The sequence below is a fragment of the Bufo gargarizans genome, chromosome 5 (genome assembly GCF_014858855.1).
Source record: "Bufo gargarizans isolate SCDJY-AF-19 chromosome 5, ASM1485885v1, whole genome shotgun sequence".
In the NCBI taxonomy this organism is placed as follows: Eukaryota; Metazoa; Chordata; class Amphibia; order Anura; family Bufonidae; genus Bufo; species Bufo gargarizans.
The window spans coordinates 481395162-481422387 of NC_058084.1; the positions used below are offsets into that span (position 1 = coordinate 481395162).

The 27226-nt window shown below is 46.8% G+C and overlaps 2 protein-coding genes across 2 annotated transcripts in view; one reads left to right on the forward strand and one right to left on the reverse strand.

The window, feature by feature from the left end:
* LOC122939172 (gastrula zinc finger protein XlCGF26.1-like) overlaps nt 1-27226 on the reverse strand; it is a 1061774-nt gene that overhangs the window by 320986 nt on the left and 713562 nt on the right. The window lies entirely within an intron of this gene.
* LOC122938187 (gastrula zinc finger protein XlCGF66.1-like) lies at nt 592-27192 on the forward strand. The gene is made up of 7 exons (XM_044293549.1): nt 592-699; nt 1879-2002; nt 11078-11182; nt 11266-11389; nt 11469-11533; nt 24617-24762; nt 27174-27192. Exons 2-7 carry the CDS (start codon nt 1925-1927, stop codon nt 27190-27192), a joined length of 537 nt encoding a protein of 178 aa, XP_044149484.1. The 5' UTR covers nt 592-699; nt 1879-1924.

A 27226-nucleotide genomic window follows, 5' to 3' on the forward strand; every position in this document is an offset into this window, starting at 1 on the left:
GTAAAACTCTGAATTTGATCATGTCGGCTTAGAATTACATCATTGGTGTAGGAAATGATAAATGAGCCGGGCCACCCCTCCCCCGCCATTCCTCCTTATTTAGAACTGGTGTAAGTGACTTGGAAGGGGAAGAAGTCTTAGATTTTGCCGCAAATCACCTTTGAGAAAAAATCTGCACCAAAAATACACCAAAAGGTCATATATATTTGAAAATAAATGACCCCTTAGTTCTATTTTTATGTATTTGTGAAAACAAGCAGAATGGAATTTTTTCTATTGCATCGATAAAAATATATATGAAAAAATTATATAGGAAATTCATAAATCTAGTAAAACAGTTTCCAGAATTAAGAATGCAAAGAATTTAATAAGTAACATGAAGAACAGGAGGACCTCCTCCTAACAACTCCATCCTAGCCTGCTCTACACTGACCAGACTAGAATACTGACTCCAGGGGTAGGACCTCATTGTAACAACTCCATTCTAGTCTCACATGGCCGCCGGATGTGTAGGGGGCGGGGCTAGTGCTGACTGACCAGTGTGCCGGGCGGGGCCAGCCCTGTGACGTCACACCGCAAAGCATGCTGGGAGAGGAAACCTCCAGGAACCTGAGGAAAGAGGAAGTTCTGCTGGAAACGTCCTGTAAAGAGGCTCTGATGTCCGGACAGCGGGAGGGAGAGCCCCGGCATGAGGAGCAGGTACCGGGGAGCCGGGAGCCGCAGGCAGTAGTGCAGTGTGTGATGTCTGTCACAGCTGGTGCTTCAGTAGTGCAGTGTGTGATGTCTGTCACAGCTGATTCTTCAGTAGTGCAGTGTGTGATGTCTGTCACAACTGGTGCTTCAGTAGTGCAGTGTGTGATGTCTGTCACAACTGGGGCTTCAGTAGTGCAGTGTATGATGTCTGTCACAGCTGGGGCTTCAGTAGTGCAGTGTATTGTGGCAGTTGACGCTTCAGTAGTGCAGTGTATTGTGGCAGTTGACGCTTCAGTAGTGCAGTGTATTGTGGCAGTCGACGCTTCAGTAGTGCAGTGTATTGTGGCAGTCGACGCTTCAGTAGTGCAGTGTATTGTGGCAGTCGACGCTTCAGTAGTGCAGTGTATTGTGGCAGTCGACGCTTCAGTAGTGCAGTGTATTGTGGCAGTCGACGCTTCAGTAGTGCAGTGTATTGTGGCAGTCGACGCTTCAGTAGTGCAGTGTATTGTGGCAGTCGACGCTTCAGTAGTGCAGTGTATTGTGGCAGTCGACGCTTCAGTAGTGCAGTGTATTGCGGCAGTCGACGCTTCAGTAGTGCAGTGTATTGCGGCAGTCGACGCTTCAGTAGTGCAGTGTATTGCGGCAGTCGACGCTTCAGTAGTGCAGTGTATTGCGGCAGTCGACGCTTCAGTAGTGCAGTGTATTGCGGCAGTTGACGCTTCAGTAGTGCAGTGTATTCTGTCAGTCACAGGCCGCACTGACATCCTGCGCATGCGCTGCTCTCCTGACGTCGGGGACACTGAAGTCTCTGCCGGAGAGGGACCTGGGAGGCGTCCACCAGTGTCTCCAGCAGTGGTCGTCATCTCCCATAGATGTCCATGTTATGAGGATGTATCCCAGCAGTGATACCAGTATAAGTGTCACATGACCACTGTGGCCATGATGGTTTACATTACTGGTATCACTGCTGCGTCCAGTGTCAGGGTGCACCATACTTTACACTGCTGTCACCTCAAACATGGAGGAACTGCCCTGACGAGCTCTTCCAGTCATCAGTCCAGACAATAGAGAGAAGACCTCATCTCCTCTGATTTCTCCCAAATGTCCCTCATCATCTCCGGTCATTATAAGCATTTCTATGGGATTTCATGCGGATTCTACATTGACTCCTCTTCTTCCATTCAGGTTCCTGTGATATAGGATTGTCCGATGACATCATCGATACCAGATAATGGATGGAGACAAGGACAAGATGGCGGAGAGGATATTAGATCTTACCCTAGAGATCCTCCTCCTGCTTACTGGAGAGGTGAGAGGTTCTGATGATGTCACATTACACCATTATCTATGGTAATTACAGGGGATGTGACTGGAGAGGTGAGAGGTTCTGATGATGTCACATTACACCATTATCTATGGTAATTACAGGGGATGTGACCGGAGAGGTGAGAGGTTCTGATGATGTCACATTACACCATTATCTATGGTAATTACAGGGGATGTGACCGGACAGGTGAGAGGTTCTGATCAGAGGTCGCGCTACATTTTTTCTGGAAGAGTAAAAATAGTCCTCTTGCCATTTTTGAGGAGTATTTTCAGCCGATGAGGAGTACCAAAGTTACAGTAAGGGTCCATTCACACGTCCGCAAAATGGATCCGCATCCGTTCCGCAATTTTGCGGAATGGGTGCAGACCCATTCATTATCAATGGGGCCGGAATGTGCTGTCCGCATCCACATTTGCGGATCCGCGCTTCCGTTTCCGCAAAAAAATAGAACATGTACTATTCTTGTCCGCAATTGCGGACAAGAACAGGCATATTCTATTAGTGCCGGCAATGTGCGGTCCGCAAAATGCGGAACGCACATTGCCGCTTTCCGTGTTTTGCGGATCCGTGGCTCCGTGTTTCCGCAAAACACATTGCGGACGTGTGAATGGAGCCTTATTCAAATAGTTAATACGAAGGCCTACATAACATTAAGGGGTTGCTATTTATGCAGGGAAACCATTACTAGTATCTAGAACTGTCTTCCATGCATAAATAGCAAATTTAGCCGAGGTCACAGTTGCAGTGATTTTATGAGGTTTAAAGGGTTTGTCCTGTTCTGGGGGTAATGTGGCTGATGGGGTTATGACTTATGAACAGACTGTGGCCGCTTCCTCTAATTACAGAACAGGCCGTCTCCGGTTGCTATGGGTGGCAGCTGACAGAACAGGCCGTCTCCGGTTGCTATGGGTAGCGGCTGACAGAACAGGCCGTCTCCGGTTGCTATGGGTAGCGGCTGACAGAACAGGCCGTCTCCGGTTGCTATGGGTAGCGGCTGACAGAACAGGCCGTCTCCGGTTGCTATGGGTAGCGGCTGACAGAACAGGCCGTCTCCGGTTGCTATGGGTAGCAGCTGACAGAACAGGCCGTCTCCGGTTGCTATGGGTAACAGCTGACAGAACAGGCCGTCTCCGGTTGCTATGGGTAGCAGCTGACAGAACAGGCCGTCTCCGGTTGCTATGGGTAGCAGCTGACAGAACGGGCCGTCTCCGGTTGCTATGGGTAACAGCTGACAGAACGGGCCGTCTCCGGTTGCTATGGGTAACAGCTGACAGAACGGGCCGTCTCCGGTTGCTATGGGTAGCAGCTGACAGAATGGGCCGTCTCCGGTTGCTATGGGTGGCAGCTGACAGAACGGGCCGTCTCCGGTTGCTATGGGTGGCAGCTGACAGAACGGGCCGTCTCCGGTTGCTATGGGTGGCAGCTGACAGAACAGGTCGTCTCCGGTTGCTATGGGTAGCGGCTGACAGAACAGGCCGTCTCCGGTTGCTATGGGTAGCAGCTGACAGAACAGGCCGTCTCCGGTTGCTATGGGTGGCAGCTGACAGAACGGGCCGTCTCCGGTTGCTATGGGTAGCGGCTGACAGAACGGGCCGTCTCCGGTTGCTATGGGTAACGGCTGACAGAACAGGCCGTCTCCGGTTGCTATGGGTAGCGGCTGTACTGTACTCCCGTCCTCATGACGCACGCTGCCTGCACATTAGGAGCTGTACACTACAGATAAGGGCGGGAAACTGAAACGTTGTCGGTGACACAACACTCGCCATGCCGCCGGCCGTCACTTATGGGTAACCTGTGCGAACAGTTACTACTAGCGGGGCTGGTCCCTGACAGGGCGCACACCGCGGGCGAGCAGCGCCATATGTGTTCACAGCCGGATAGCCTCATACAGCATGTGAGGCTGAACAAGGTAAAACAAGGCGCTGCAGCGAGGCCACTTCCCCCGCCAGTGACGATCGCGTGCGCCTCCTTCCCTACTTCAGAGCGGTGGGCCATAATCTCCGGCAGCCGCTCAAACTGACCAATCACTAAGCTCCTGACTGTAAGGAGCTCTGTCATTGGCTGTTTCAGGCAGCAGCCGCGTCGCTGCGCTGTAGAGATGGGAAGTTCGCATCTTTCACATGAATCGGCGCTGACTCGGCTCTTGGTCTGGAGTCGGGAAGTTCATTCTATAAAACCCTGTGTGTAATTACCCCACTGTAGGGGGGGGGGGGGGGGGGTGACATTAACACTGGGGTAAATAATATGATTAAAATGGAGGTTAAATGTGTAAATGTATAAAAAAAAAATCCATCTCTCTCAATAGTTATAGAGCTACTGAATGGGACAGAAGGGAGGCCTTTAACCCATAGATCTCCTTGAGAAGCCAATTTAACCCTAAAGGGTTAATTCAACCTGTAATCTAAACTGTGTCCTGTCCCTTCTCTTATCCCTCTGCTGACTGCGCCTGTCCCTTAACCCTATCATGTCCATGTTATGATACCAGTATAAGTGTCACATGACCACTGTGGCCATGATGGTTTACATTACTGGTATCACCACTGCGGCCAGTGTCAGGGCGCACCATGCTTTACACTGCTGTCACCTCAAACATGGAGGAACTGCCCTGACGAGATCTTCCAGTCCTCAGTCCAGACAATAGAGAGAAGACCTCATCTCCTCTGATTTCTCCCAAATGTCCCTCATCATCTCCGGTCATTATAAGCATTTCTATGGGATTTCATGCGGATTCTACATTGACTCCTCTTCTTCCATTCAGGTTCCTGTGATCTAGGATTCAACCTGTAATCTAAACTGTGTCCTGTCCCTTCTCTTATCCCTCTGCTGACTGCGCCTGTCCCTTAACCCTATCACTGCTGCAGCCTGGTCATCAGCCTCAGTGTAAACTGTTCTAGTGACTGACGGCTCTTTTAACCCCCTCAGCCCCGCTAGCTGAAACCCCCTTCATGACCAGGCCACTTTTTACACTTCGGCACTACACTACTTTCACCGTTTATCGCTCCGTCATGCAACTTACCACCCAAATGAGTTTTACCTCCTTTTCTTCTCACTAAGGGCTCTTTCACACCTGCGTTATTGTCTTCCGGCATAGAGTTCCGTCGTCGGGGCTCTATGCCGGAAGAATCCTGATCAGTTTTATCCTAATGCATTCTGAATGGAGAGAAATCCGTTCAGGATGCATCAGGACGTCTTCAGTTCCGGAACGGAACGTTTTTTGGCCGGAGAAAATACCGCAGCATGCTGCTCTTTATGCTCCGGCCAAAAATCCTGAAGACTTGCCGCAAGGCCGGATCCGGAATTAATGCCCATTGAAAGGCATTGATCCGGATCCGGCCTTAAGCTAAACGTCGTTTTGGTGCATTGCCGGATCCGACGTTTAGCTTTTTCTGAATGGTTACCATGGCTGCCGGGACGCTAAAGTCCTGGCAGCCATGGTAAAGTGTAGTGGGGAGCAGCATACTTACCATCCGTGCGGCTCCCGGGGCACTTCAGAGTGACGTCAGGGCGCCCCAAGCGCATGGATGACGTGATCGCATGGATCACATGATCCATGCGCATGGGGCGCTCTGACGTCATTCTGGAGCGCCCCGGGAGCCGCACGGACGGTAAGTATACCGCTCCCCGCTCCCCACTACTACTATGGCAACCAGGACTTTAATAGCGTCCTGGCTGCCATAGTAACACTGAACGCATTTTGAAGACGGATCCGTCTTCAAATGCTTTCAGTACACTTGCGTTTTTCTGGGAAGGCGTGTAATTCCGGCAAGTGGAGTACACGCCGGATCCGGACAACGCAAGTGTGAAAGAGCCCTAATAGAGCTTCCATTTGGTGGTATTTCATTGCTGCTGACATTTTTACTTTTTTTGTTATTAATCGAAATTTAACGATTTCTTTTTTTTGCAAAAAAAAATGCATTTTTCACTTTCAGTTGTAAAATTTTGCAAAAAACAAACAAACATCCATATATACATTTTTCGCTAAATTTATTGTTCTACATGTCTTTGATAAAAAAAAAGAAATGGTTTGGGTAAGAGTTATAGCGTTTACAAACTATAGTGCAAAAATGTGAATTTCCGCTTTTTGAAGCAGCTCTGACTTTGAGCACCTGTCATGATTCCTGAGGTTCTACAATGCCCAGACAGTAGAAAACCCCCACAAATGACCCCATTTCGGAAAGTAGACACCCTAAGGTATTCGCTGATGGGCATAGTGAGTTCATGGAACTTTTTATTTTTTGTCACAAGTTAGCGGAAAATGATGATGATTTTTTTTATTTTTTTTTTTCTTACAAAGTCTCATATTCCACTGACTTGTGACAAAAAATAAAAACTTCCATGAACTCGCCATGCCCCTCATTGAATACCTTGGGGTGTCTTCTTTCCAAAATGGGGTCACTTGTGGGGTAGTTATACTGCCCTGGCTTTTTAGGGGCCCAAATGCGTGAGAAGTAGTTTGAAATCAAAATGTGTAAAAAATGACCAGTGAAATCCTAAAGGTGCTCTTTGGAATATGTGCCCCTTTGCCCACCTTGGCGGCAAAAAAGTGTCACACATCTGGTATTGCCGTACTCAGTAGAAGTTGGGCAATGTGTTTTGGGGTGTCATATTACATATACCCATGCTGGGTGAGAGAAATATCTTGGCAAAAGACAACTTTTCCCTTTTTTTTTTTTTTTATACAAAGTTGGCATTTCACCAAGATATTTCTCTCACCCAGCATGGGTGTATGTAAAATGACACCCCAAAACACATTGCCCAACTTCTACTGAGTATGGCGATACCAGATGTGTGACGCTTTTTTGCCCCCTAGGTGGGCAAAGGGGCCCACATTCCAAAGAGCACCTTTAGGATTTCACAGGCCATTTTTTACAGATTTTGATTTTAAACTACTTCGCACACATTTGGGCCCCTAAAATGCCAGGGCAGTATAAATACCCCACAAGTGACCCCATTTTGGAAAGAAGACACCCCAAGGTATTCCGTGAGGGGCATGGCGAGTTCCTAGAATTTTCTATTTTTTGTCACAAGTTAGTGGAATGAGACTTTGTAAGAAAAAAATAATAATCATTTTCCGCTAACTTGTGACAAAAAATAAAAAATTCTAGGCACTCGCCATGCCCCTCACGGAATACCTTGGGGGTGTCTTCTTTCCAAAATGGGGTCACCTGTGGGGCAGTTATACTGCCCTGGCATTTTAGGGGCCCTAATGCGTGAGAAGTAGTTTGAAATCAAAATGTGTAAAAAATGGCAGGTGAAATCCGAAAGGTGCTCTTCGGAATGTGGGCCCCTTTGCCCACTTAGGCTGCAAAAAAGTGTCACACATCTGGTATCGCCGTACTCGGGAGAAGTTGGGGAATGTATTTTAGAGTGTCATTTTACATACACCCATGCTCTGTGAGAAATATCTCTGCAAAAGACAACTTTTCCCATTTTTTTTATACAAAGTTGGCATTTGACCAATATATTTATCTCACCCAGCATTGGGTATATGTAAAATGACACCCCAAAACACATTCCCCAACTTTTCCTGAGTACGGTGATACCACATGTGTGACACTTTTTTTTTTGCAGCCTAGATGCGCAAAGCGGCCCAAATTCCTTTTAGGAGGGCATTTTTAGACATTTGGATCCCAGACTTCTTCTCACGCTTTAGGGCCCCTAAAATGCCAGTGCAGTATAAATACCCCACATGTGACCCCATTTTGGAAAGAAGACTCCCCAAGGTATTCAATGAGGGGCATGGCGAGTTCATAGAAATTTTTATTTTTTTTGGCACAAGTTTGATTTTTGTTTGATCCGTATGATTTTTACGGATACATGGATCGGATCCGCAAAACACATACGGACGTCTGAATGGAGCCTTACAGGGGGGTGATCAATGACAGGGGGGTGATCAGGGAGTCTATATGGGTTGATCAGGGGTTAATAAGAGGTTAATAAGTGACAGGGGGGGTGTAGTGTGGTGTTTGGTGCTACTTATTACTGAGCTGCCTGTGTCCTCTGGTGGTCGATCCAAGCAAAAGGGACACCAGAGGAGCAGGTAGCAGGTATATCAGACGCTGTTATCAAAACAGTGTCTAATATACCTGTTAGGGGTTAAAAAAATCGCATCTACAGCCTGCCAGCGAACGATCGCCACTGGCAGGCTGTAGATCCACTCGCTTACCTTCCGTTCCTGTGAGCGCGCGCGTCTGTGTGCGCGCGTTCACAGGAAATTTTGCGTCTCGTGAGATGACGCACGGATGCGTCCAGGAGGAATGAATCGACCGCCTCCAGGACGCATCTGTGCGTTAGGCGGTCCTGGAGCGGTTAACTCAAAGAATCGGATGAGTCTCTAACTAAGTCGGATCTTTAGATTCTATTAACCTGTGACTCATTCCATTCTTAGACTCCCTGTACAGTGTGTGACTCAGAGCTGCTTGCCTGAGCTCTGATTGGTTGCAGGCCGGGGTGGCGGGGAGGGGCGGGGCTGGCTTCCACTCTAGGATCAGATTACACTCCTCCCTGGTGCCAGCGTCTCTCTGCTCTATCTGACTGAGCTCTGATTGGTTGCAGGCCGGGGTGGGCGGGGAGGGGCTGGCTTCCACTCTAGGATCAGATTACGCTCCTCCCTGCTGCCAGCGTCTCTCTGCTCTGCTATCTGACTGAGCTCTGATTGGTTGCGGGGTGGGCGGGGCTGGCTTCCACTATAGGATCAGATTACACTCCGCTCTGCTATCTGACTGAGCTCTGATTGGTTGCAGGCCGGGGGGGCGGAAAGGGGAGGGGCTGGCTTCCACTCTAGGATCAGATTACGCTCCTCCCTGCTGCCTGCGTGTCTATGCTCTGCTATCTGACTGAGCTCTGATTGGTTGCAGCCCGGGGTGGGCGGGAAGGGGAGGGGCTGGCTTCCACTCTAGGATCAGATTACGCTCCTCCCTGCTGCCAGCGTGTCTCTGCTCTGCTATCTGACTGAGCTCTGATTGGTTGCAGGGCGGGGTGGGCGGGGCTGGCTTCCACTCTAGGATCAGATTACACTCCTCCCTGCTGCCAGCGTCTCTCTGCTCTGCTATCTGACTGAGCTCTGATTGGTTGCAGGCCGGGGTGGGCGGGAAGGGGAGGGGCTGGCTTCCACTCTAGGATCAGATTACACTCCTCCCTGCTGCCAGCGTCTCTCTGCTCTGCTATCTGACTGAGCTCTGATTGGTTGCAGGCCGGGGTGGGCGGGAAGGGGAGGGGCTGGCTTCCACTCTAGGATCAGATTACGCTCCTCCCTGCTGCCTGCGTGTCTCTGCTCTGCTATCTGACTGAGCTCTGATTGGTTGCAGGCCAGGGTGGGCGGGGCTGGCTTCCACTCTAGGATCAGATTACACTCCTTCCTGCTGCCAGCATCTCTCTGCTCTGCTATCTGACTGAGCTCTGATTGGTTGCAGGCCGGGGTGGGCGGGAAGGTGAGGGGCTGGCTTCCACTCTAGGATCAGATTACACTCCTCCCTGCTGCCAGCATCTCTCTGCTCTGCTATCTGACTGAGCTCTGATTGGTTGCAGGCCGGGGTGGGCGGGAAGGGGAGGGGCTGGCTTCCACTCTAGGATCAGATTACGCTCCTCCCTGCTGCCAGCGTCGCTCTGCTATCTGACTGAGCTCTGATTGGTTGCAGGCCGGGGTGGGTGGGAAGGGGAGGGGCTGGCTTCCACTCTGGGATCAGATTACGCTTCTCCCTGCTGCCAGCGTCTCTCTGCTCTGCTATCTGACTGAGCTGTTTCACACGGATCAGCTCAGTCAGAGGAATCGACTCGTTCATGAACTCGACATCACTAGTGAAAAGTCTAAGGCTACTTTCACACTTGCGTTTGATCGGATCCGTTCTGAACGGATCCGATCATATTAATGCAGACGGAGGCTCCGTTCAGTACGGATCCGTCTGCATTAATAACTTAGAAAAATTTGTGCGAAAGTAGCCTGAGCGGATCCGTTCAGACTTTCAATGTAAAGTCAATGGGGGACGGATCCGCTTGAAGATTGAGCCATATGGTGTCATCTTCAAGCGGATCCGTTCCCATTGACTTACATTGTAAGTCTGGACGGATCCGCACGCCTCCGCACGGCCAGGCGCACAGCTGAACGCTGCAAGCAGCGTTCAGCTGTCCGCCGGGCCGTGCGGAGGCGAGCGGAGCGGAGGCTGAACGCCGCCAGACTGATGCAGTCTGAGCGGATCCGCTCCATTCAGACTGCATCAGGGCTGGACGGAGGCGTTCGGGTCCGCTCGTGAGCTCCTTCAAACGGAGCTCACGAGCGGACAGCAGAACGCTAGTGTGAAAGTAGCCTAAGGCGTATTGGTACACCTTAGACTTTTTCCAGGGAGTAAAATGGCCTGAACAGGCGTCTATGACGCTTGTACAGTCGTTATTGCGACCTCTGGTTCTGATGATGTCACATTACATCATTATCTATGGTAATTACAGGGGATGTGACTGGAGAGGTGAGAGGTTCTGATGATGTCACATTACACCGTTATCTATGGTAATTACAGGGGATGTGACTGGAGAGGTGAGAGGTTCTGATGTCACATTACACCATTATCTATGGTAATAACAGGGGATGTGACTGGAGAGGTGAGAGGTTCTGATGATGTCACATTACACCATTATCTATGGTGATTACAGGGGATGTGACTGGAGAGGTGAGAGGTTCTGATGATGTCACATTACACCATTATCTATGGTAATTACAGGAGATGTGACTGGAGAGGTGAGAGGTTCTGATGATGTCACATTACATCATTATCTATGGTAATTACAGGAGATGTGACTGGAGAGGTGAGAGGTTCTGATGATGTCACATTACATCATTATCTATGGTAATTACAGGGGATGTGACTGGAGAGGTGGGAGGTTCTGATGATGTCACATTACATCATTATCTATGGTAATTACAGGAGATGTGACTGGAGAGGTGAGCGGTTCTGATGATGTCACATTACACCGTTATCTATGGTAATTACAGGTGGACATGGCTGTAGAAGTGATGGACTCTGGAATGTACATGGTGACTTTTATTATTATGTCTTCAATGAACAGGATTACTCCATGGTGAAGAAGACGTCTAGTAATCTGATACATGAGAAGAACAATGAGAAGATCCTAGAAGTCATCCACAAGATGATGGAGCTGCTGACTGGAGAGGTGACACCGCCGGGAATGCTGGGACATTATACAGTCGCAGCACTGGAGGGGTCTGGGTGATGACTGTGTCATTGTGTTGTCAGGTTCCTATAAGGTGTCAGGATGTCGCTGTCTATTTCTCCATGGAGGAGTGGGAGTATTTAGAAGGACACAAGGGTCTACACAAGGAGGTCAAGATGGAGGAGGACCAGCCCCTCACATCTCCAGGTAACAGACAGGACTAAATACAAATGTCCTGGAATTCTCTGTCTGTAAAGTCTGAGTCCAGTCTCTGTGTCTCCTGCAGAGAGATCCAGTCAGAGGACAACACCAGAGAGATGTCCGCGTCCTTTCCTTCCACAGGATGGTCAGGTAATGGAGATGTCTCCTGCTCTGTAGGAGGACGTCTTGTTTTATCCAGTACTATTCTAGATTCATACTGGTTTATACTGGTGTAATGAGCTGGAGATGGCGGGATTACAGCCGACCACAGACGCTCCATGTTCTCTGCTTCTTCCTACAAGTCTCTGGCTATGGAGACCACTGGTGGAAATAAGGAACAAATAGGTTTATGTCTCCGAGAGGAACGAGTCCGGACGCGTCTGGTAGAAGCTGATCTCCTCCACGGAAACCACCTGCAGCATGTCCGGCCGTGCTGAGGATGCATGTGTACATGATTATTGGCTGTGAGCCGCCATCTAATATCTAGGTCCAGCCTCTGGGAGACCTGCAGCCATTAGGCTCAGACGACGACTGTTGTCGGGTCATTTGTGGTTCTCATGATAATTAAAGGGGGGGGGGGCTTAGGAAGAGCTGGCTGCAGTGCACTCCTGAGAGATGCAGGTGCTTGATGGTCACATAGGATGAGCTGCTGCCCACCCACAGAGAATGAAGAGACCAGAGCTGCAGAGGAGGGAGTAAAGAAGCTAAAAAGTATGAATATTATACTGGAGAGCAGCGGTTTTTGCATTTCTGTACTTCAAGTGTTGTATGCACTACTCCAGATAATTTTTTCCAGGACGTTCTCCATGACAGCACCATATGTAGGTTCTCCTTATGGTCTTCTGTAGAGACTAGAACACGGAGAAGTCAATAGGCCGCTCCAGCCTCCAGTGCTCTTCCTGTCTCTACAGAGGACAGGTGCAGAGAGGATTCCTGAGTGGAATTTTCCTGTTCTATCAAATTGTAGGATCTTTGCTAGGGTTGTATGGGGGTTTCCTCTCCTTCCAGCCCATGTCTAGACTGGCAAGTACCTTCCATGGTAAGGGGTCCCCTAGCCCATCCCAGACCCTTTCTAGACCTTCTCAAATCAGCAGTATGGGATGGTCATGTCCTGCTGAAGGGATCCTTCCCATCAGGTTTGATGTCAGGGATGTTGCTTCTCTATTTGAGCTCTGGCTTTGTCATCAGAAGATCCTGGCAGGCAGCGTAGAGCATCTGAAGGCTTGAGTCCCCAGGTTCAAGACTCGTATTCGTCCAAGAGTCTCTCCTGGTGGAAAAAGGGAGGAGCTTTATGAGAACATGAGTGGTAAGAGCCCATCTGTATACACATTCATTGACCAAAAATCCTGCACCAAGAAGGAGGTGTTGGGATGAAACTTTCCCAGTGTGACTGTAATTATGATAAATGTAAGGGATCCCAATATTACAGAAACTGAGACATTTATTAGCGAAAATTGTCCAATTCCAAGGAGGTTTTAGGACCCTGTTAGGCTGCCTCTAGCCCGGGTACAAGATGAGATACGGCCTCTAGCCCGGGTACAAGATGAGATACGGCCTCTAGCCCGGACACAAGATGAGATACGGCCTCTAGCCCGGACACAAGATGAGATACGGCCTCTAGCCCGGACACAAGATGAGATACGGCCTCTAGCCCGGACACAAGATGAGATACGGCCTCTAGCCCGGACACAAGATGAGATACGGCCTCTAGCCCGGACACAAGATGAGATACGGCCTCTAGCCCGGACACAAGATGAGATACGGCCTCTAGCCCGGACACAAGATGAGATACGGCCTCTAGCCCGGACACAAGATGAGATACGGCCTCTAGCCCGGACACAAGATGAGATACGGCCTCTAGCCCGGACACAAGATGAGATACGGCCTCTAGCCCGGACACAAGATGAGATACGGCCTCTAGCCCGGACACAAGATGAGATACGGCCTCTAGCCCGGACACAAGATGAGATACGGCCTCTAGCCCGGACACAAGATGAGATACGGCCTCTAGCCCGGACACAAGATGAGATACGGCCTCTAGCCCGGGTACAAGATGGATGAGATACGGTTGGGCAAGGAGACATACATGTTTGGTATGGTATCCTAGGGTACATTTGCCCACAGATGTTACAGATGACCCTGTAGATCCTGCACACTCATAGGTTGCTGAAGCTCGCATTGCAGCTGTTCCCATAAATGCTTTATAGGTAATAAAATAGGACGACACATTCCTGGAGAAGCCTCGCTGTGCGCAGGCGAGCATATCCAGCTGAAAAGTGCTGAGAAGAATTCTTGTGGTGACAGGATGTCCTACACATATCGCTGAGCTGTTAGTGCCCCTCGTACCACTACTAGGGGTCACCGACTGTCGTATGCGATGGCTCCCAGATCATCACACCAGCAGTTAGGGCAGTATGTCGCTCCATAGCAAAGGATTGAAGAGCTCACCAGGAGACCTCCATACTGGAACCCAAAGAGGGCCCAGAATTGTCACTAAAGACGATACAGTTCCAGTCTGTAGTAGTCCAGGTTTTCCAATCAGGACATCCCTGCAAACGAAGATTACAGTAGTTGACTGTCAAAGGCAGGACCAATAATGGGCGCAATGATGTCAGATTTCCTTCTGCTGAATGTCTGGAAAAGGTCGGGGCAGAGACGGGGGTGTAATTAAGGGGCCACCTGTGTCTAGGTGGTGGACAACAAAACTATGGGAACTGCTCATTCTTGTCAGTAGATCACACGATCCTCTCTACTGGTAGTCTCTGTCCGGAGCTTGTTAACGCTACCTGCACTAACATAACCACTGTGCCGAACATTTCCTAAAAGTCAGAACAGCCTAGATCAGTGGTGGCGAACCTATGGCACGGGTGCCAGAGGCGGCACTCAGAGCCCTCTGCCCAATGACTTTTCAAAAACCTGGTAGTAGAGATCCTGGCCTTCCTCAGAGAGAGAAATATCATAGTTTGGACAGTTTTCTCTTGATGGCAGAATCCAGATTTTCTCTCCAGACACCAGGAAGATTTTTCTTGACAAACACTCATTTCTGCCGATTCTCAAATATGAGATGATACAGGGGAAAATATCAGTCTTCTGGAGAAAGAGCCACTGCTTATTAAAGGGGAGGCTATGAACATCTTGGGGCTAATGACCTTCTGCATCTCCACAGTTCTTTGGAGCCAGTTTCACGTCTGTTCTCTCCAGAAATTGATTCTTACGGCCTCAACCAAACAATTCTTCCCAGAGTGAGAAGACGGGCTTTACTTTCACAGAAAACCTGTAATGAGGGATTCTTTGGAATGTAAGTCCCTATGGATACCAGCAAAAAGGGGTGAGGGGCTCAGGAATAGAATATGGGCCTAGCATGCTCATTTCCTCCTTTCCTTTTTATCCCGGCCGTCCTCAAGAATATATGGTTAAAAGCAACCAGTAATACGATAAAAATCACAGCAGTGAGAGATTTTCTTTGATTGAGATGTATTTTGTGCAGATTACATGCGACATTCATGAGTTAACGCGTTTTCGGTTAAGTTAGCCTTCATCAGACACTATGGGACAGAAAGCAATAGTGTCATATATATGTACATATATAAGGTAGCAAACCATGGACGACGACAAACATAACAAGACATAAAACATAAAATGGCAGGCAGATAATCAATGAGACATCATCCAATAGATAGAAATGCAGAGTTACAATTCCGTAGCTACACAGTATTGCACTAGATCAGATCTACATGACGATGTGATGGTCCCTGAAACGTAAAATTAAGGAAAAGACATACAGTATATAGATGGATAGATTCCTCTAAATCCGGTATGATATCCATTCCATCCTAATAAATCACAGACTAATATCTTGAGGTATGGTGATGATAGTACTATGATGTACATCTAATATATAAAATACAATGCACATAAAGGAGCCTAATCCCCACTCAGGAGGACCTACCATTGCCGCTGGGAGATAGAAGTAGGAGTCAGAAGACACACTAGTGTAGATCAGGTGCTGTCAGCACCAGTGGTTTGAGTGTGTGCCCATAGCAGTGTAGTCCACTGCTTTAAAAAGGTGCCAGGAAGCGCGCCATGTCAGGGGGCGGACCTGAAGGATGGTGCACGTGCGACGTCGTGCGTTCCATTAACCGGAAGTAAATCGGCAAATGGAACGCATCAGGTCATGTGACTGCGTTCCAACGACCGGAAGTAGTTCGGTCTTTTGGATGCAATCATCTGAAACATCACTGGGGACCTAAAGAAAGGAGCAAAAGGATGGGGAATTGTACAGAATAGTATATTAGAAGGGAAGAGATGATGTAAACCGATCAACATGTGATTATTGTTATATGTGATAAAGATGAATGTTATGGATGAGTGTATATAGCAAAATTAGCTGATGTGTAGATTATTATGTGTTGTTGCACAGCAAGACCACATACTATTATCTCACATATATATTATTCTTATTATTATAGCCAAATTTGCCACCCTAACTCCTCCCACAGTTTTTACACTACATAGACAAAAATTTACCAAAACGTGCAGATTGTACCCGATCGGATTGCTATTACTTTGTGGAGCGATCCCACCCCCGGGGCCCCCGTGGCGGGCCCCGGAAGCCCCCTTTTTTCCCATAGACTTTGACAGGGTACATTTTCAAATCGCTCCCACTCGCCAGGCTTTGACGCTAAAGTCACCAAACTTGGGTCACTTAGTCATGGAGTCAACCCGAAAATTTTGGGCACATTTCGGGGACCCCAAAAAGTGGGCGGGGCCACACAGAACCAATCAAAATCTCCCCGTTGACTTTAATGAGAGCTTCAAATTGCTACTCCTCCGACATTTTTAGGAGTACAAATTCCAAACTTTGCAGACTTGGTCGGCACCCACCCGAGTACCTTGCTTGTGCTTTGTTACCCGATCCCATCCTCCGGGCCCCTGGGACAGGGCCCCCAAAATCCAAGTTTTTCCCATTGACTTTGACAGGGACAATTTTCAAATCGCTCCCAGTCGCACAGATTTTAAACTAAAGTCACCAAACTTGGGTCACTTAGTCATGGGGTCAACACGCAATTTGTTAGAACATTTCGGAGACCCGAAAATGTGGGCGGGGCAACACAGAACCAATCAAATTCTCCCCATTGACTACAATGAGACGTTCAAATTTCTACTCCTCCCACAGATTTAGGAGTATCAATACCGAACTTTGCGCTCTTGGTCGGCACCCACCCGAGGATCTTGCTTGTGCTTTGTTAACCGATCCCACCCTCCGGGCCCCTGAAAACCTATTTTTTTCTCCCATAGAGTTTTATTGGAAAAATGCAAACGTTTGTCACTCATACAGCTTCCGAGTGAAACTCGCCAAACTTGGGTCACTTAGTCATGGGGTCAACCTGAAAATTTCTGTCACATTTTGGGGACATTAAAAAGTGGGCGGAGCTACAAACAACCAATCAGATTTTCCCTATTGTCTTCAATGAGAAAATTTTAAATTGCTGCCATTTCAACATTGTTAATGGCAGGGTTGTTAAACTTAATATATTCGGTTAATAGGTGACTAGAATTCAAATGGTTTGAAGTGGGCGGAGTCTACAACGGCCAATCAAATTTCAGCTATATGTTTTAATGGGAAAAATTCAAACTGCCGCTGCTCTTAGACTGTTAATGGCAGGGTTCTGATACTCGGCACAGTTGGTCACTGGCGGACTGTGCCAATATATATCTCATTTTGGGGACGCTAAAAAAGTGGGCGGAGCCACAAACAACCAATCAGATTTTCCCTATTTACTTCAATAAGAAACCTTTAAACAGCTGTCATTCTCACAGTATTTAAGCCACAGCACCCAAACTCGGCAGGGTGGGTCAGTGTGAGACAAAGGTCAAAATTTATAAAAGTGGGCGGAGTCTACAACGGCCAATCAAATTTCAGCCATGTGTTTAAATGGGAACAATTTAAACTGCCGCTGCTCTTAGACTTTGATTGGCACAGTCTTCAAACTTGGCGCAGTTGGTCACTGGAGGAATGGGATTAAAATTCAAAAAAGTGGGTGGAGCCACCAACAGCCAATCAGATTTCAAGCCAACATCTTGTGGTTTCTTCAGAAACGCCCACTCCAGTTGTAAGCTACTGGTGGAGGCAAGAACACTTCACACAATTTCCCCAGAAATTGTACCTTTTCTAGTTTATATAGTAGAATGTATATTATAAAAAAAAGTGATTTCGTTTTAGTGTTGTACTTTCAATGACTGGAAACTGTAGTAGAATGGTGTAAGTGATTTGTACGTGAAATATGTATATGTGAACAAGACTGGTATACGGTATGTATCCATGTGATGCTGTGTGCGTGTAGACTATAAAAGTAGAAAATATAGATCGATACAAGAGACGGCACGTGGTCCAAGTGGTGGGGATCAGGAGGCCTGTCAGAAGAAAAGAGAGATATGAGTTAATATGATGATTGGACACACACGTATGACTGCATTACAATAAACATTGGATCTCATATTCTTTATTCATTCCTTTCGGATGGAGCGTGTGCAGTGTGTGAATCCAATAAGCCTCTCTGAATTTGAGGTTTCTGATTCTATTACCCCCTCTACGAGGTGGAGGTACCTGTTCAATTATTATCAATTGAGATATAGAATGTTTGTACTTATCAAAGTGCGCCGGGACTGGTAGCGGTAGATTTTTCCTCCGTATCGTAGATTTGTGCTGACAAATCCTATCCCTCGCTTTTTGTGTAGTTTCTCTTACATGCGCTATTCCACAGGGGCATTTTATATAAGGTATATGACAAAATCAGTGTCGCAGGTAAAGAAGCCGTTAATGTTGAACGCTTTGCCAGTTTGGGGATGTGTGAATTGGGAGCCTTTTTGTATGTTGGAGCACTGGGAACACGTAAGGCATGGGAAAGTACCTTTCCTCTGGGTCTGTAAGAAAACCTGCCTGGGTAAGCGTGTCTTGGAGCCCAGGTCTGCCCTCACCAGGTTATCTCGTAGATTCCGTGGACGACGGTTACATGAAAGTACTGGATTGCGAAATTCCTCTATTTTTGGATAAGCCTTTTTGAGAATTGGCCAATGGTTGCGGATGAGGTGTAAGATTTTGTTGGAGCTAGGATGAAAGGTGTGGACGAATGGGATTCTTTCATTGTTGTCTCTTGGACTCCTATTTCTGGTGTTAGTCTTAAGGGTATGTTCTGGATAACCCCTGGCCTTAAATCTCTGTTTCATCTTGTTCGCCTTCTCTTTGAGTATGAGGGGATCATCCACTATGGTCTGTAGTCTTTTCATTTGTGAATATGGTAGAGATTTTTTGGTCATGGGTGGATGGAAACTTGTAAAGTGTAGTAAACTGTTACGGTCGGTCGGTTTACGATAGAGGTCAGTTTTGAGTTTGCCCTGAGGATTTATAGTGACGATTGTGTCCAGGTAGGCTATTGATGAGTTACTATGGTGGATAGTGAACTGGAGCTCAGGCCAAATGGAGTTTAGATGGTTGTGGAATGTGAGGAGTGATTCCTCTGTTCCGGTCCAGACGCAGAAAATATCGTCTATAAATCTTCTCCACAGCCTGCAGTGGGATACAAAGAGATCTAACGGGTATATGTGGGTGGTCTCGAAATGTGCCATAAAGCAATTGGCGTATGGGGGGGCCACGTTTGACCCCATAGCGGTACCCTGTACCTGTAGATAGAATGTATCCTGGAACATGAAGAAGTTATGATGTAAAACTAACTTGAGAAGATCTAGACATAATGACATAATGTCCTCGTGTAAATCGGTATTGGCCAACATAGTGGTTACTGCATCAATGCCTTTATCGTGTTTAATAGAGGTGTACAAACTCGTGACATCCCAGGTAACAAGAAGTGTGTCGGATGGTAATGGGTCCAGTTGTCTAATTAGTTTAAGGAACGATGTGGTGTCTAGGAGGAAGGATCTGGTACGTTTTACATGAGGGGTAAGGACTTTTTCGGCCGGGAGGATTATGGAGATTTTTATGGATCTTGGGTAGCACATAGAAAACTGGTATGATGGGGTAAGAATTGGTTAAAAAATTGACAGTTGAGGTATCAATGGTGTCCTTAGAATGATGATGTCTAAGGATATTGTTGATTAGGGTGGCTACACTTTTTATAGACTGTAGTGTCATTTAGTTGACGGTGTATTTCTGCGACATACTGGATTTTGTCCATTATTACTAGCGCTCCCCCCTTATCTGCTGGTTTCAAGATTAACTTTTTTTTCCCGTTTTAGTGCTTCTAGGGCTACTCTTTCTGTGTTAGTCAGATTGTTTTTATATTTGTATTGGCCCTCTCTGACCCCTTTAATGAAAGTTTCAGTGTCTCTTTGCACTAGTTTGCTGAAAGTTTCTGCGGCTGGCTGGTTCCGTGGGGGCATATGTGCTTTTGGTACGTAGGCCTAGATCCCTGGCTGATATAAGCGATCCTTCCTTTTCAGGAGTGAGTTGTACCTCTCTTTTATCATCTCCAAAATGTGCCCGAAGGTGAATATTTCTGAAAAAGCGCAATAAGTCAAGTTCCAACTCAAAACTGTTTAGACAGTATGAGGGACAAAAGTATAGTCCTTTTTGTAATAAATATGCAATATATAAAGACTCCTGTACTCCACTTGAGTTTCAATGCAAAGCTTTTATTTAGTGCGGTTCCAGTCAAGAACGTTTTCGGCTAAGAAGCCTTCTTCAGTGTAACTGGAGAAGTATACAAAGTGTCAAAGGTAAATATATAGTATTTACAATAGGTATAGGATCAATTATGCAGTACATGCAATGTCGCACTTGCAGATAAATTACAGAAAGTATATCGAACAAATTATAAACAAAGTGAGGACGTGTCGATATGGCACGTAGAGAGAGCATTAGCTGTCATCTGGGGATCCTGGAGGATCATCACCGGAGTGGTCATGGATTAACTGGTGGTCTAAGGTGGTCATCTGGAGTCAAGTTGTTGCGTTTTTTCTGTGGTGAGGCGTTGTGGTATTGCACCGGTAGATAGTCAATTCACAGGTGGTAATGGGCGGGGTTAAGGAACACACTTGCAGAGTTGAACAGAGATTATGCTAACTGCATTCTATGAACCGTATATTAGGCATCAAAATTAAGTAAATGAATATTGATAGGTCTTATCTTATCTATGCAATAAAGAAAAAAAACAAAGAAAAAAGCAAAAAAAGAAAGGATAGCCTTCACATGAGGGTTAAAACAGTCTAGCTGCATGCATAATCCGTTGAGGTAAGGATATTATTACAAATTGAGACATGTTCAGACAGATTAGGTATGGGTCACACAACATAAATGGACAGGTTAGTGATGCACCATAGGTTCCATGTAGTAGGGTATTAAAGTTACTGTTGATTCTCATAGTCATTTCTTACTCGGATTATGGCCGCAACGAGTCCAACAAAAGCTTGAGAGACAGAGTTAGTTTCCTCTGCGGTCAGCAGGGATGCTGCTGTTTGTATGGGAGCTGTGTCCCTAGCTGGCATACGGTCCGGGAGGCTAAGGCCTGTGCTCCGGATTGCCATGTTGCCAGTTGTGTCTCCGTTCCCCTTATGCGGGATCCGGCCGCGCTGCGTGGCTGGGGGGGGGGCGGGTCTTGGCTGACGTGTGCTGCGTTCGTGAAGGCTATCCTTTCTTTTTTTGCTTTTTTCTTTGTTTTTTTTCTTTATTGCATAGATAAGATAAGACCTATCAATATTCATTTACTTAATTTTGATGCCTAATATACGGTTCATAGAATGCAGTGTAGCATAATCTCTGTTCAACTCTGCAAGTGTGTTCCTTAACCCCGCCCATTACCACCTGTGAATTGACTATCTACCGGTGCAATACCACAACGCCTCACCACAGAAAAAACGCAAAAAACTTGACTCCAGATGACCACCTTAGACCACCAGTTAATCCATGACCACTCCGGTGATGATCCTCCAGGATCCCCAGATGACAGCTAATGCTCTCTCTACGTGCCATATCAACACGTCCTCACTTTGTTTATAATTTGTTCGATATACTTTCTGTAATTTATCTGCAAGTGTGACATTGCATGTACTGCATAATTGATCCTATATCTATTGTGAATACTATATATTTATCTTTGACACTTTGTATACTTCTCCAGTTACACTGAAGAAGGCTTCTTAGCCGAAAACGTTCTTGACTGGAACCGCACTAAATAAAAGCTTTGCATTGAAACTCAAGTGGAGTACAGGAGTCTTTATATATTGCATATATCTGGTTTGGGAACAATCTCCTAACACCCACGATATCCGATTGGAGAACCATTCAACCTTTTATCACCTTTTTGTAATAAAGTCAGTTCAGATGGACTAAGGGGAGTCGAGGAGATGTTAATCACCAGCAACTCTGATGACAGTAGCATGTGTGTGGTATGTGAATTAACTGAACTATACGGTACCTGGGATATGGTAGTGACGGATGACGTTTGCTGTTGCGATGTCCCAGATCTAGGTGCTCTTCGGGTGTTCTTGGGTCTGCGTTGTTCATCAGGATGGCGAGAATCCAAGCTAGAGGCTGATCTCTGGGAGTCCATGGAGGAAGCCCTTCCACTTTTTCTCGGACGAAATCCGGTAGAGTCCGGCCAGTGATAGATTCTGTTGTTCCTATAGTCTTCTGTATCTCTCAGGAATTTCATTTTCTTGGAGAACTCGATTTCCTTCCGTCTGTCCAGGAGGATAGTGGAGATCTTTTCTTGAAGAGTGCTGTATTCATCCTTAGATAGGAGATCAAGTAGCTGGGATTCTATGGCCCGGATCTTTGTTTTTAGTTCCGTCATAGCTGAATGGATATACATCAGGGTCAGCGTCATGATGTCTATTGAACACTTATTGAGGATCTGTTCGAATTTGGTGCAATATTCTGGATTGTCCTTAAAGAACGTAGGACGTGTCCTTATACGTAATAGCAACTAGTGTCATTCAAATTACTTAATTCTGTCCAAAGCACAGCTGGTTCCCGATCTTGAAGTATTTATTTCTGGAAGACCCAGAACCTCTTTATCTCAGATTAAATATTGTTCTTCTCCAGGGCCCTCTTCTGTATCGAAAGGTCTAGATGCAGAAATTCTGAAAGCTTTAATCCTGAGAGGGAAATCCTGAAAATGCAGGAATTGTCAAACAGAGTAATATCTACCTTACAGCAGAGTCCCAAGGAAGTTACCTCACCAGTTTACAGGGAGGTTTAAAAGAGATTATGCTCCTAGTACGAATCTGAATGTTCGGTCCCTTTTCAGGCTACTTTTACATTAGCGGCAGGCTGTTCAGGTGGGTGAACAGCCTGTTGGATAGTCAGGACTTAGGGTTGCTCTTGGAGTTGTCCTACTCTTTCCCTGGTTTCCAGGCTTTATTCCCTCACCCCTGTCCCTCCTACCGGTATGCTCTGTGTGGTGTGTCCACCCTCCACACACACACCGAAGTGTGACAGGATATGATAATGGCATTAGACCCAGGAGCCTAAAGGTACAGATCTCAGCCCTGGGTTGTTTTCTGGACCTTTCCTTTGCAGACTATAGATGGATCAAAATGTTCATTAAGGCTACATACTTGATCAGACCAGCCCTAAAACAATCCATTCCTCTTTGGGACCTAACTTCATTGGTCTCTGTGATACTTTTGAGGAGTTTGGTTTGAGATTCTTGTCCCTTAAAACTGTTTTCCCAGATGCCATTACCTTGGCCCGTAGGGTAGGGAAATTACAGCCCCTTTGCATCAGTGAGTCTTACCTCAAACATTTCAATAAGATCATCCTAAAAGTTTATCCGACCTTTCTCCCTAAAATTGCCTCAGCTTTTCATCTTAACCAAGAGATGTTTTTTCCATCTTTTCAATGCATCCCCTCACAATGGTGATTCCACATCTTAGATGTCAAAAGATCAGTAGGAAATATTTTGATGCCCTTGAGATCCTGGAGATCAGATCCAAATTTGTTCATACAGTTCTCAGGAAGAAACAAGGGGAAGAAGGTCTCAGAGACCACCTTGGCGAGGTGGCTGAAGACTGCAATCCAATAATTCTGTAATTCGCAAAGAGTTCCTGGTCCAGATGGAATTAAAGCCAATCACACCAGGGCCTTTTTCGTTCCATGGGCAGAAAGAGCAGAGGCATCTACTGATCAGATTTGCAGAGCAGCGCCTCGGGCAAGCTTTATTAGAGACTGGACATCTAATACAATAAGGAGTTAGCCCTAGAGAGATTTGACCCAGACTCCCTTCTCCCCCAACCACATGCTTATCTTGTATCGCTCCATGTGGTGTCATTGGTAATGAGTAAATACATTTTTAGTTGCATCCATCCTGGTGTAGTATTTCAGAAAACACTGGAGGGAGATGGTGAGAGGAGCCTTGTAACCTCTCTGTGTTCCTGTCCCTGCAGAAGACTAGAAGGGCAATCTCCATGTGGTGCTGTCATGTAGGCCTCCAGAGAAACCAGTCGCTGGTAGAATTCCTACTTCTTAATTTGTGGAATAATCCCTTTAAAGAGGTTATCCAGCCTAATTATTTAACAGTAGTTCAATAAAAGGAAAGAATATTCCTTTTATTGAACTACTGGCTTTCTGAGGGATTCCAGGCATCCCTGAACAGAAGTATCCATCCCGGGCTGCATACCATCCGTTGTGAGAGGCTTTTTTGTCAACTTGATACACGTCTACATTAGAGTTGTGCCTAAACTAGCACAACTCCACCAGGTGAGCCTCCATTTTGGAGATACCAATTTATATCTATTTTAAACGTTATTACCCTATGGTGCGCCGTTCTTTTTGTTCTACAGCGGAACGAAGCCTGCTCTTAATACTAATTATTTAACAGACCCCTTCAGAGTGGCTGGATTCATACTTACCAGCTCCATCGATACATGGGCACCTCTGCAGATACCGGGTCTCTGAGAATCAACATCCAGTTGACAGGGCAGGGGAGCACCTGCCCCCCAACTATCTCCACCATACTCCCCCCGGTCAACAGTGTGTTGATTTCCACAGACACAGCACCTGCAGAGTCAACAGTGGAGCAATGAAGCCAGAACATAGAGGCAGGGACCAAGTAAGTATGAACTCCACCGGGGGTCCGCCTCTCTGAAGGGGTCTATTACACAAGTTTAAAGTTGGATAACTCTTTCAATGATCTTTTGTAGGCATCTAAAACATTCCACTAAACTTGTCCGACTGTCCTGTAATTCACAATATTTGTTTCACACATTTTGAATCAGGATGAAGATCTGAACAATTATAATGCTACAGAGACAGATGTGAGGGGCGATGAGGAATACAAGGAGGAGATTCCTACAGAGACAGATGTGAGGGGCGATGAGGAATACAAGGAGGAGATCCCTACAGAGACAGATGTGAGGGGCGATGAGGAATACAAGGAGGAGATTCCTACAGAGACAGATGTGAGGGGCGATGAGGAATACAAGGAGGAGATCCCTACAGATAAGAGCCCAGGTGAGTAGTGACCACTAAATGAAGCAGAGATGAGTCTGTAACCATAATGACCCTGAATTGGACTTCCCCCTATAGCAGGCGCCTTCCCCAGGTCCTAACAGTGTCCTCCAGTACTCAGATACCCCCAGGACTTACAGTAGTGCCAAACTGTGTAATACAAAGCACATATCACAGCACTAGCAGGTAAGAAGAAAGTCAGGAGATAGGAACTAAACAGTAGATGACTGGACCAGGATGAGGATGGTAATCAGACAATGGAACAGATGGATGATGGTGGTTATATGGTGAAAGGATGACTGAACAGACAATATGCCACCACTGACTGGATCTTTCCCTAAAACTTTCCCTAGATCTGTCCTTACATGCTGACCCAAATACCAGACATCACTGACCCTAACTGTCCCTTAAGACATTCCTATGAAAAATCCTAATCTCTAAGGGTCCATTCACACGTCCGTATGAATGTATCTGCAGACCCATTCATTCTTTATGTGGACAGAATGAATGCCGAGAGCACACTATGTGCTCTCCGCAGCTGCATTTCCGGAGCGGGGCTCTGAACTTCCGGTCTGCAGCTGCGGACAAGAAAAGGACATGTTCTATGGGAGTGCGGGCCGGGTGTATTGCGGATGTGTGAATTGCCCCTAAAACAGAGAACAGGAGGACACTAAGACCCAACCCAAACTGAGCAGAGCTGAACTAGAATCAAGGCAGGACAGACTGAAACATGGAACATCCCCTCCCCCCAACCACACACACAGACTACAAGAATCAGAGGTAAAGACTGGACAAACCATAAGAACAAAACTACACGGATGAAGAAAACTAGGAGAGATACTAGAAAATAAAAGGATTACTGGACTGAAAAGCACAGAGCTTACACTATAACCAGCAGCCCCTGCAGAAACTAGGAATATTTACAGCGAGGCTAACCAGTCAGGAGCTCCTCTCCAAACAAGGTGAGCTACAGAAGAGAGGTCGGCTGAGCAAGAGATCAGCTACTGTATAATACATAGAAACTGCCCCAACATACTAGTAGACAGGAGAAGATGACGCAGTAGGAATGTTCCTGCTGATCCTAGCCCATTACACTAAGGTGGTAACGACTCCCTCAGGTCTGCGCTGTGACTCTCCAGGACGTGCTCAGTAATATCGGGGTGACAGGTCTCTTCCATGAATCTCCTGGACGTGTCCTGGTGTCCCTCTGTGCAGCATTTCACAGGACTCATGTCACATACTCTCTGGACTGCACTGGATTCTGGTGTCCAAATTACGAATGTGCAAGGTGTCAACAAGTGTTGTCCATACAGGCCCCGGGTACCTTCTGGCTTAATCTGAAAAATTGTGAGAATTGGGCTGCCATACCTCTAATAGGGGGTAGGTTTCCTGGCCCTCCTGACACCTCTGTTGCATACAATGACTTATTGTTATAATGCTAGAGTCAGTTATTACATTTTTCAGTTGGCTTGCTTCTTCTTTCCTAAGGTTATTTCTGCCTTCAACAACTGGTGTATAGTCCGTTCAGGTTCTCACTTGAGTTGATCAAAATAGATTAAAGTTGATGAACCTGTGTCCTCTCTAAGGCTGGGCTCAGACCTGAGCGTTTTACAGCGCGTTCCTACACGCTGTAAAACGCTCAACAGGCAAGAACCAATGATTCCCTATGGGAATGGTTCTCACCTGAGCGTTTTACAGAGCATACGATCGCTCTGTAAAACGCTCGACGCCCCAAGAAGTACATGAGCCGTACATAGACTTCAGCGCGAACTCGCAACAATGGGCATTCGCTTGTCTCTGTATGCGCGATTGCAAACGCCCGTACAATCGCGCATACAGAGCGCTCCATCGCGAACGCTCAGGTCTGAACCCAGCGTTAAGGCAATGTAACTGAGTTTCTCACACCGTTTTTTTTTTGCCATGGTTGATTTCTGAGATATAACCCAAACTGGTCCCACATCACAGCATCAGTATTGGTTATGGACTTGGCCCCTTCTCATTCCTTCTGCTGTAACATTGCCATCAATTGTTGTATGCTGTTCATGGACGGGGGCAGCGTCTCCTCCTCCTCCTGACGCCGGGCAAAGAATCTTTTTTCGCAGTATTCTGTTTGATCACGGATGCCCAACTTGCGGCCCTCCAACTGTTGCAAAACTATAACTCTCAGCATGCCTAGACATCCTACAACTATTAGGGCATGCTGGGAGTTGTAGCCTTGCAACAGCTGGAAGGCCGCAGATTGAGCTTCCCTGTGTTAGATGATTGATTTTCCAGGACGTGAGAAACCTGTGCATATGATTGCCTGACTCTTGCCTGTTGTAACAGCTTTGTTCTTCTTGCCTGACCCTTCTATGTACTTAGGGTCATTCTGCTTTTAG

Coding starts and splice junctions, on each gene's coding strand:
- LOC122938187 (XM_044293549.1), top strand. CDS start 1,925: ATGGATGGAGACAAGGACAAGATGGCGGAGAGGATATTAGATCTTACC. Junction 11,183..11,265: donor TGGAGCTGCTGACTGGAGAG/GTGACACCGCCG, acceptor TTGTGTTGTCAG/GTTCCTATAAGGTGTCAGGA. Junction 11,534..24,616: donor TCCTTCCACAGGATGGTCAG/GTAATGGAGATG, acceptor ATTTTGAATCAG/GATGAAGATCTGAACAATTA.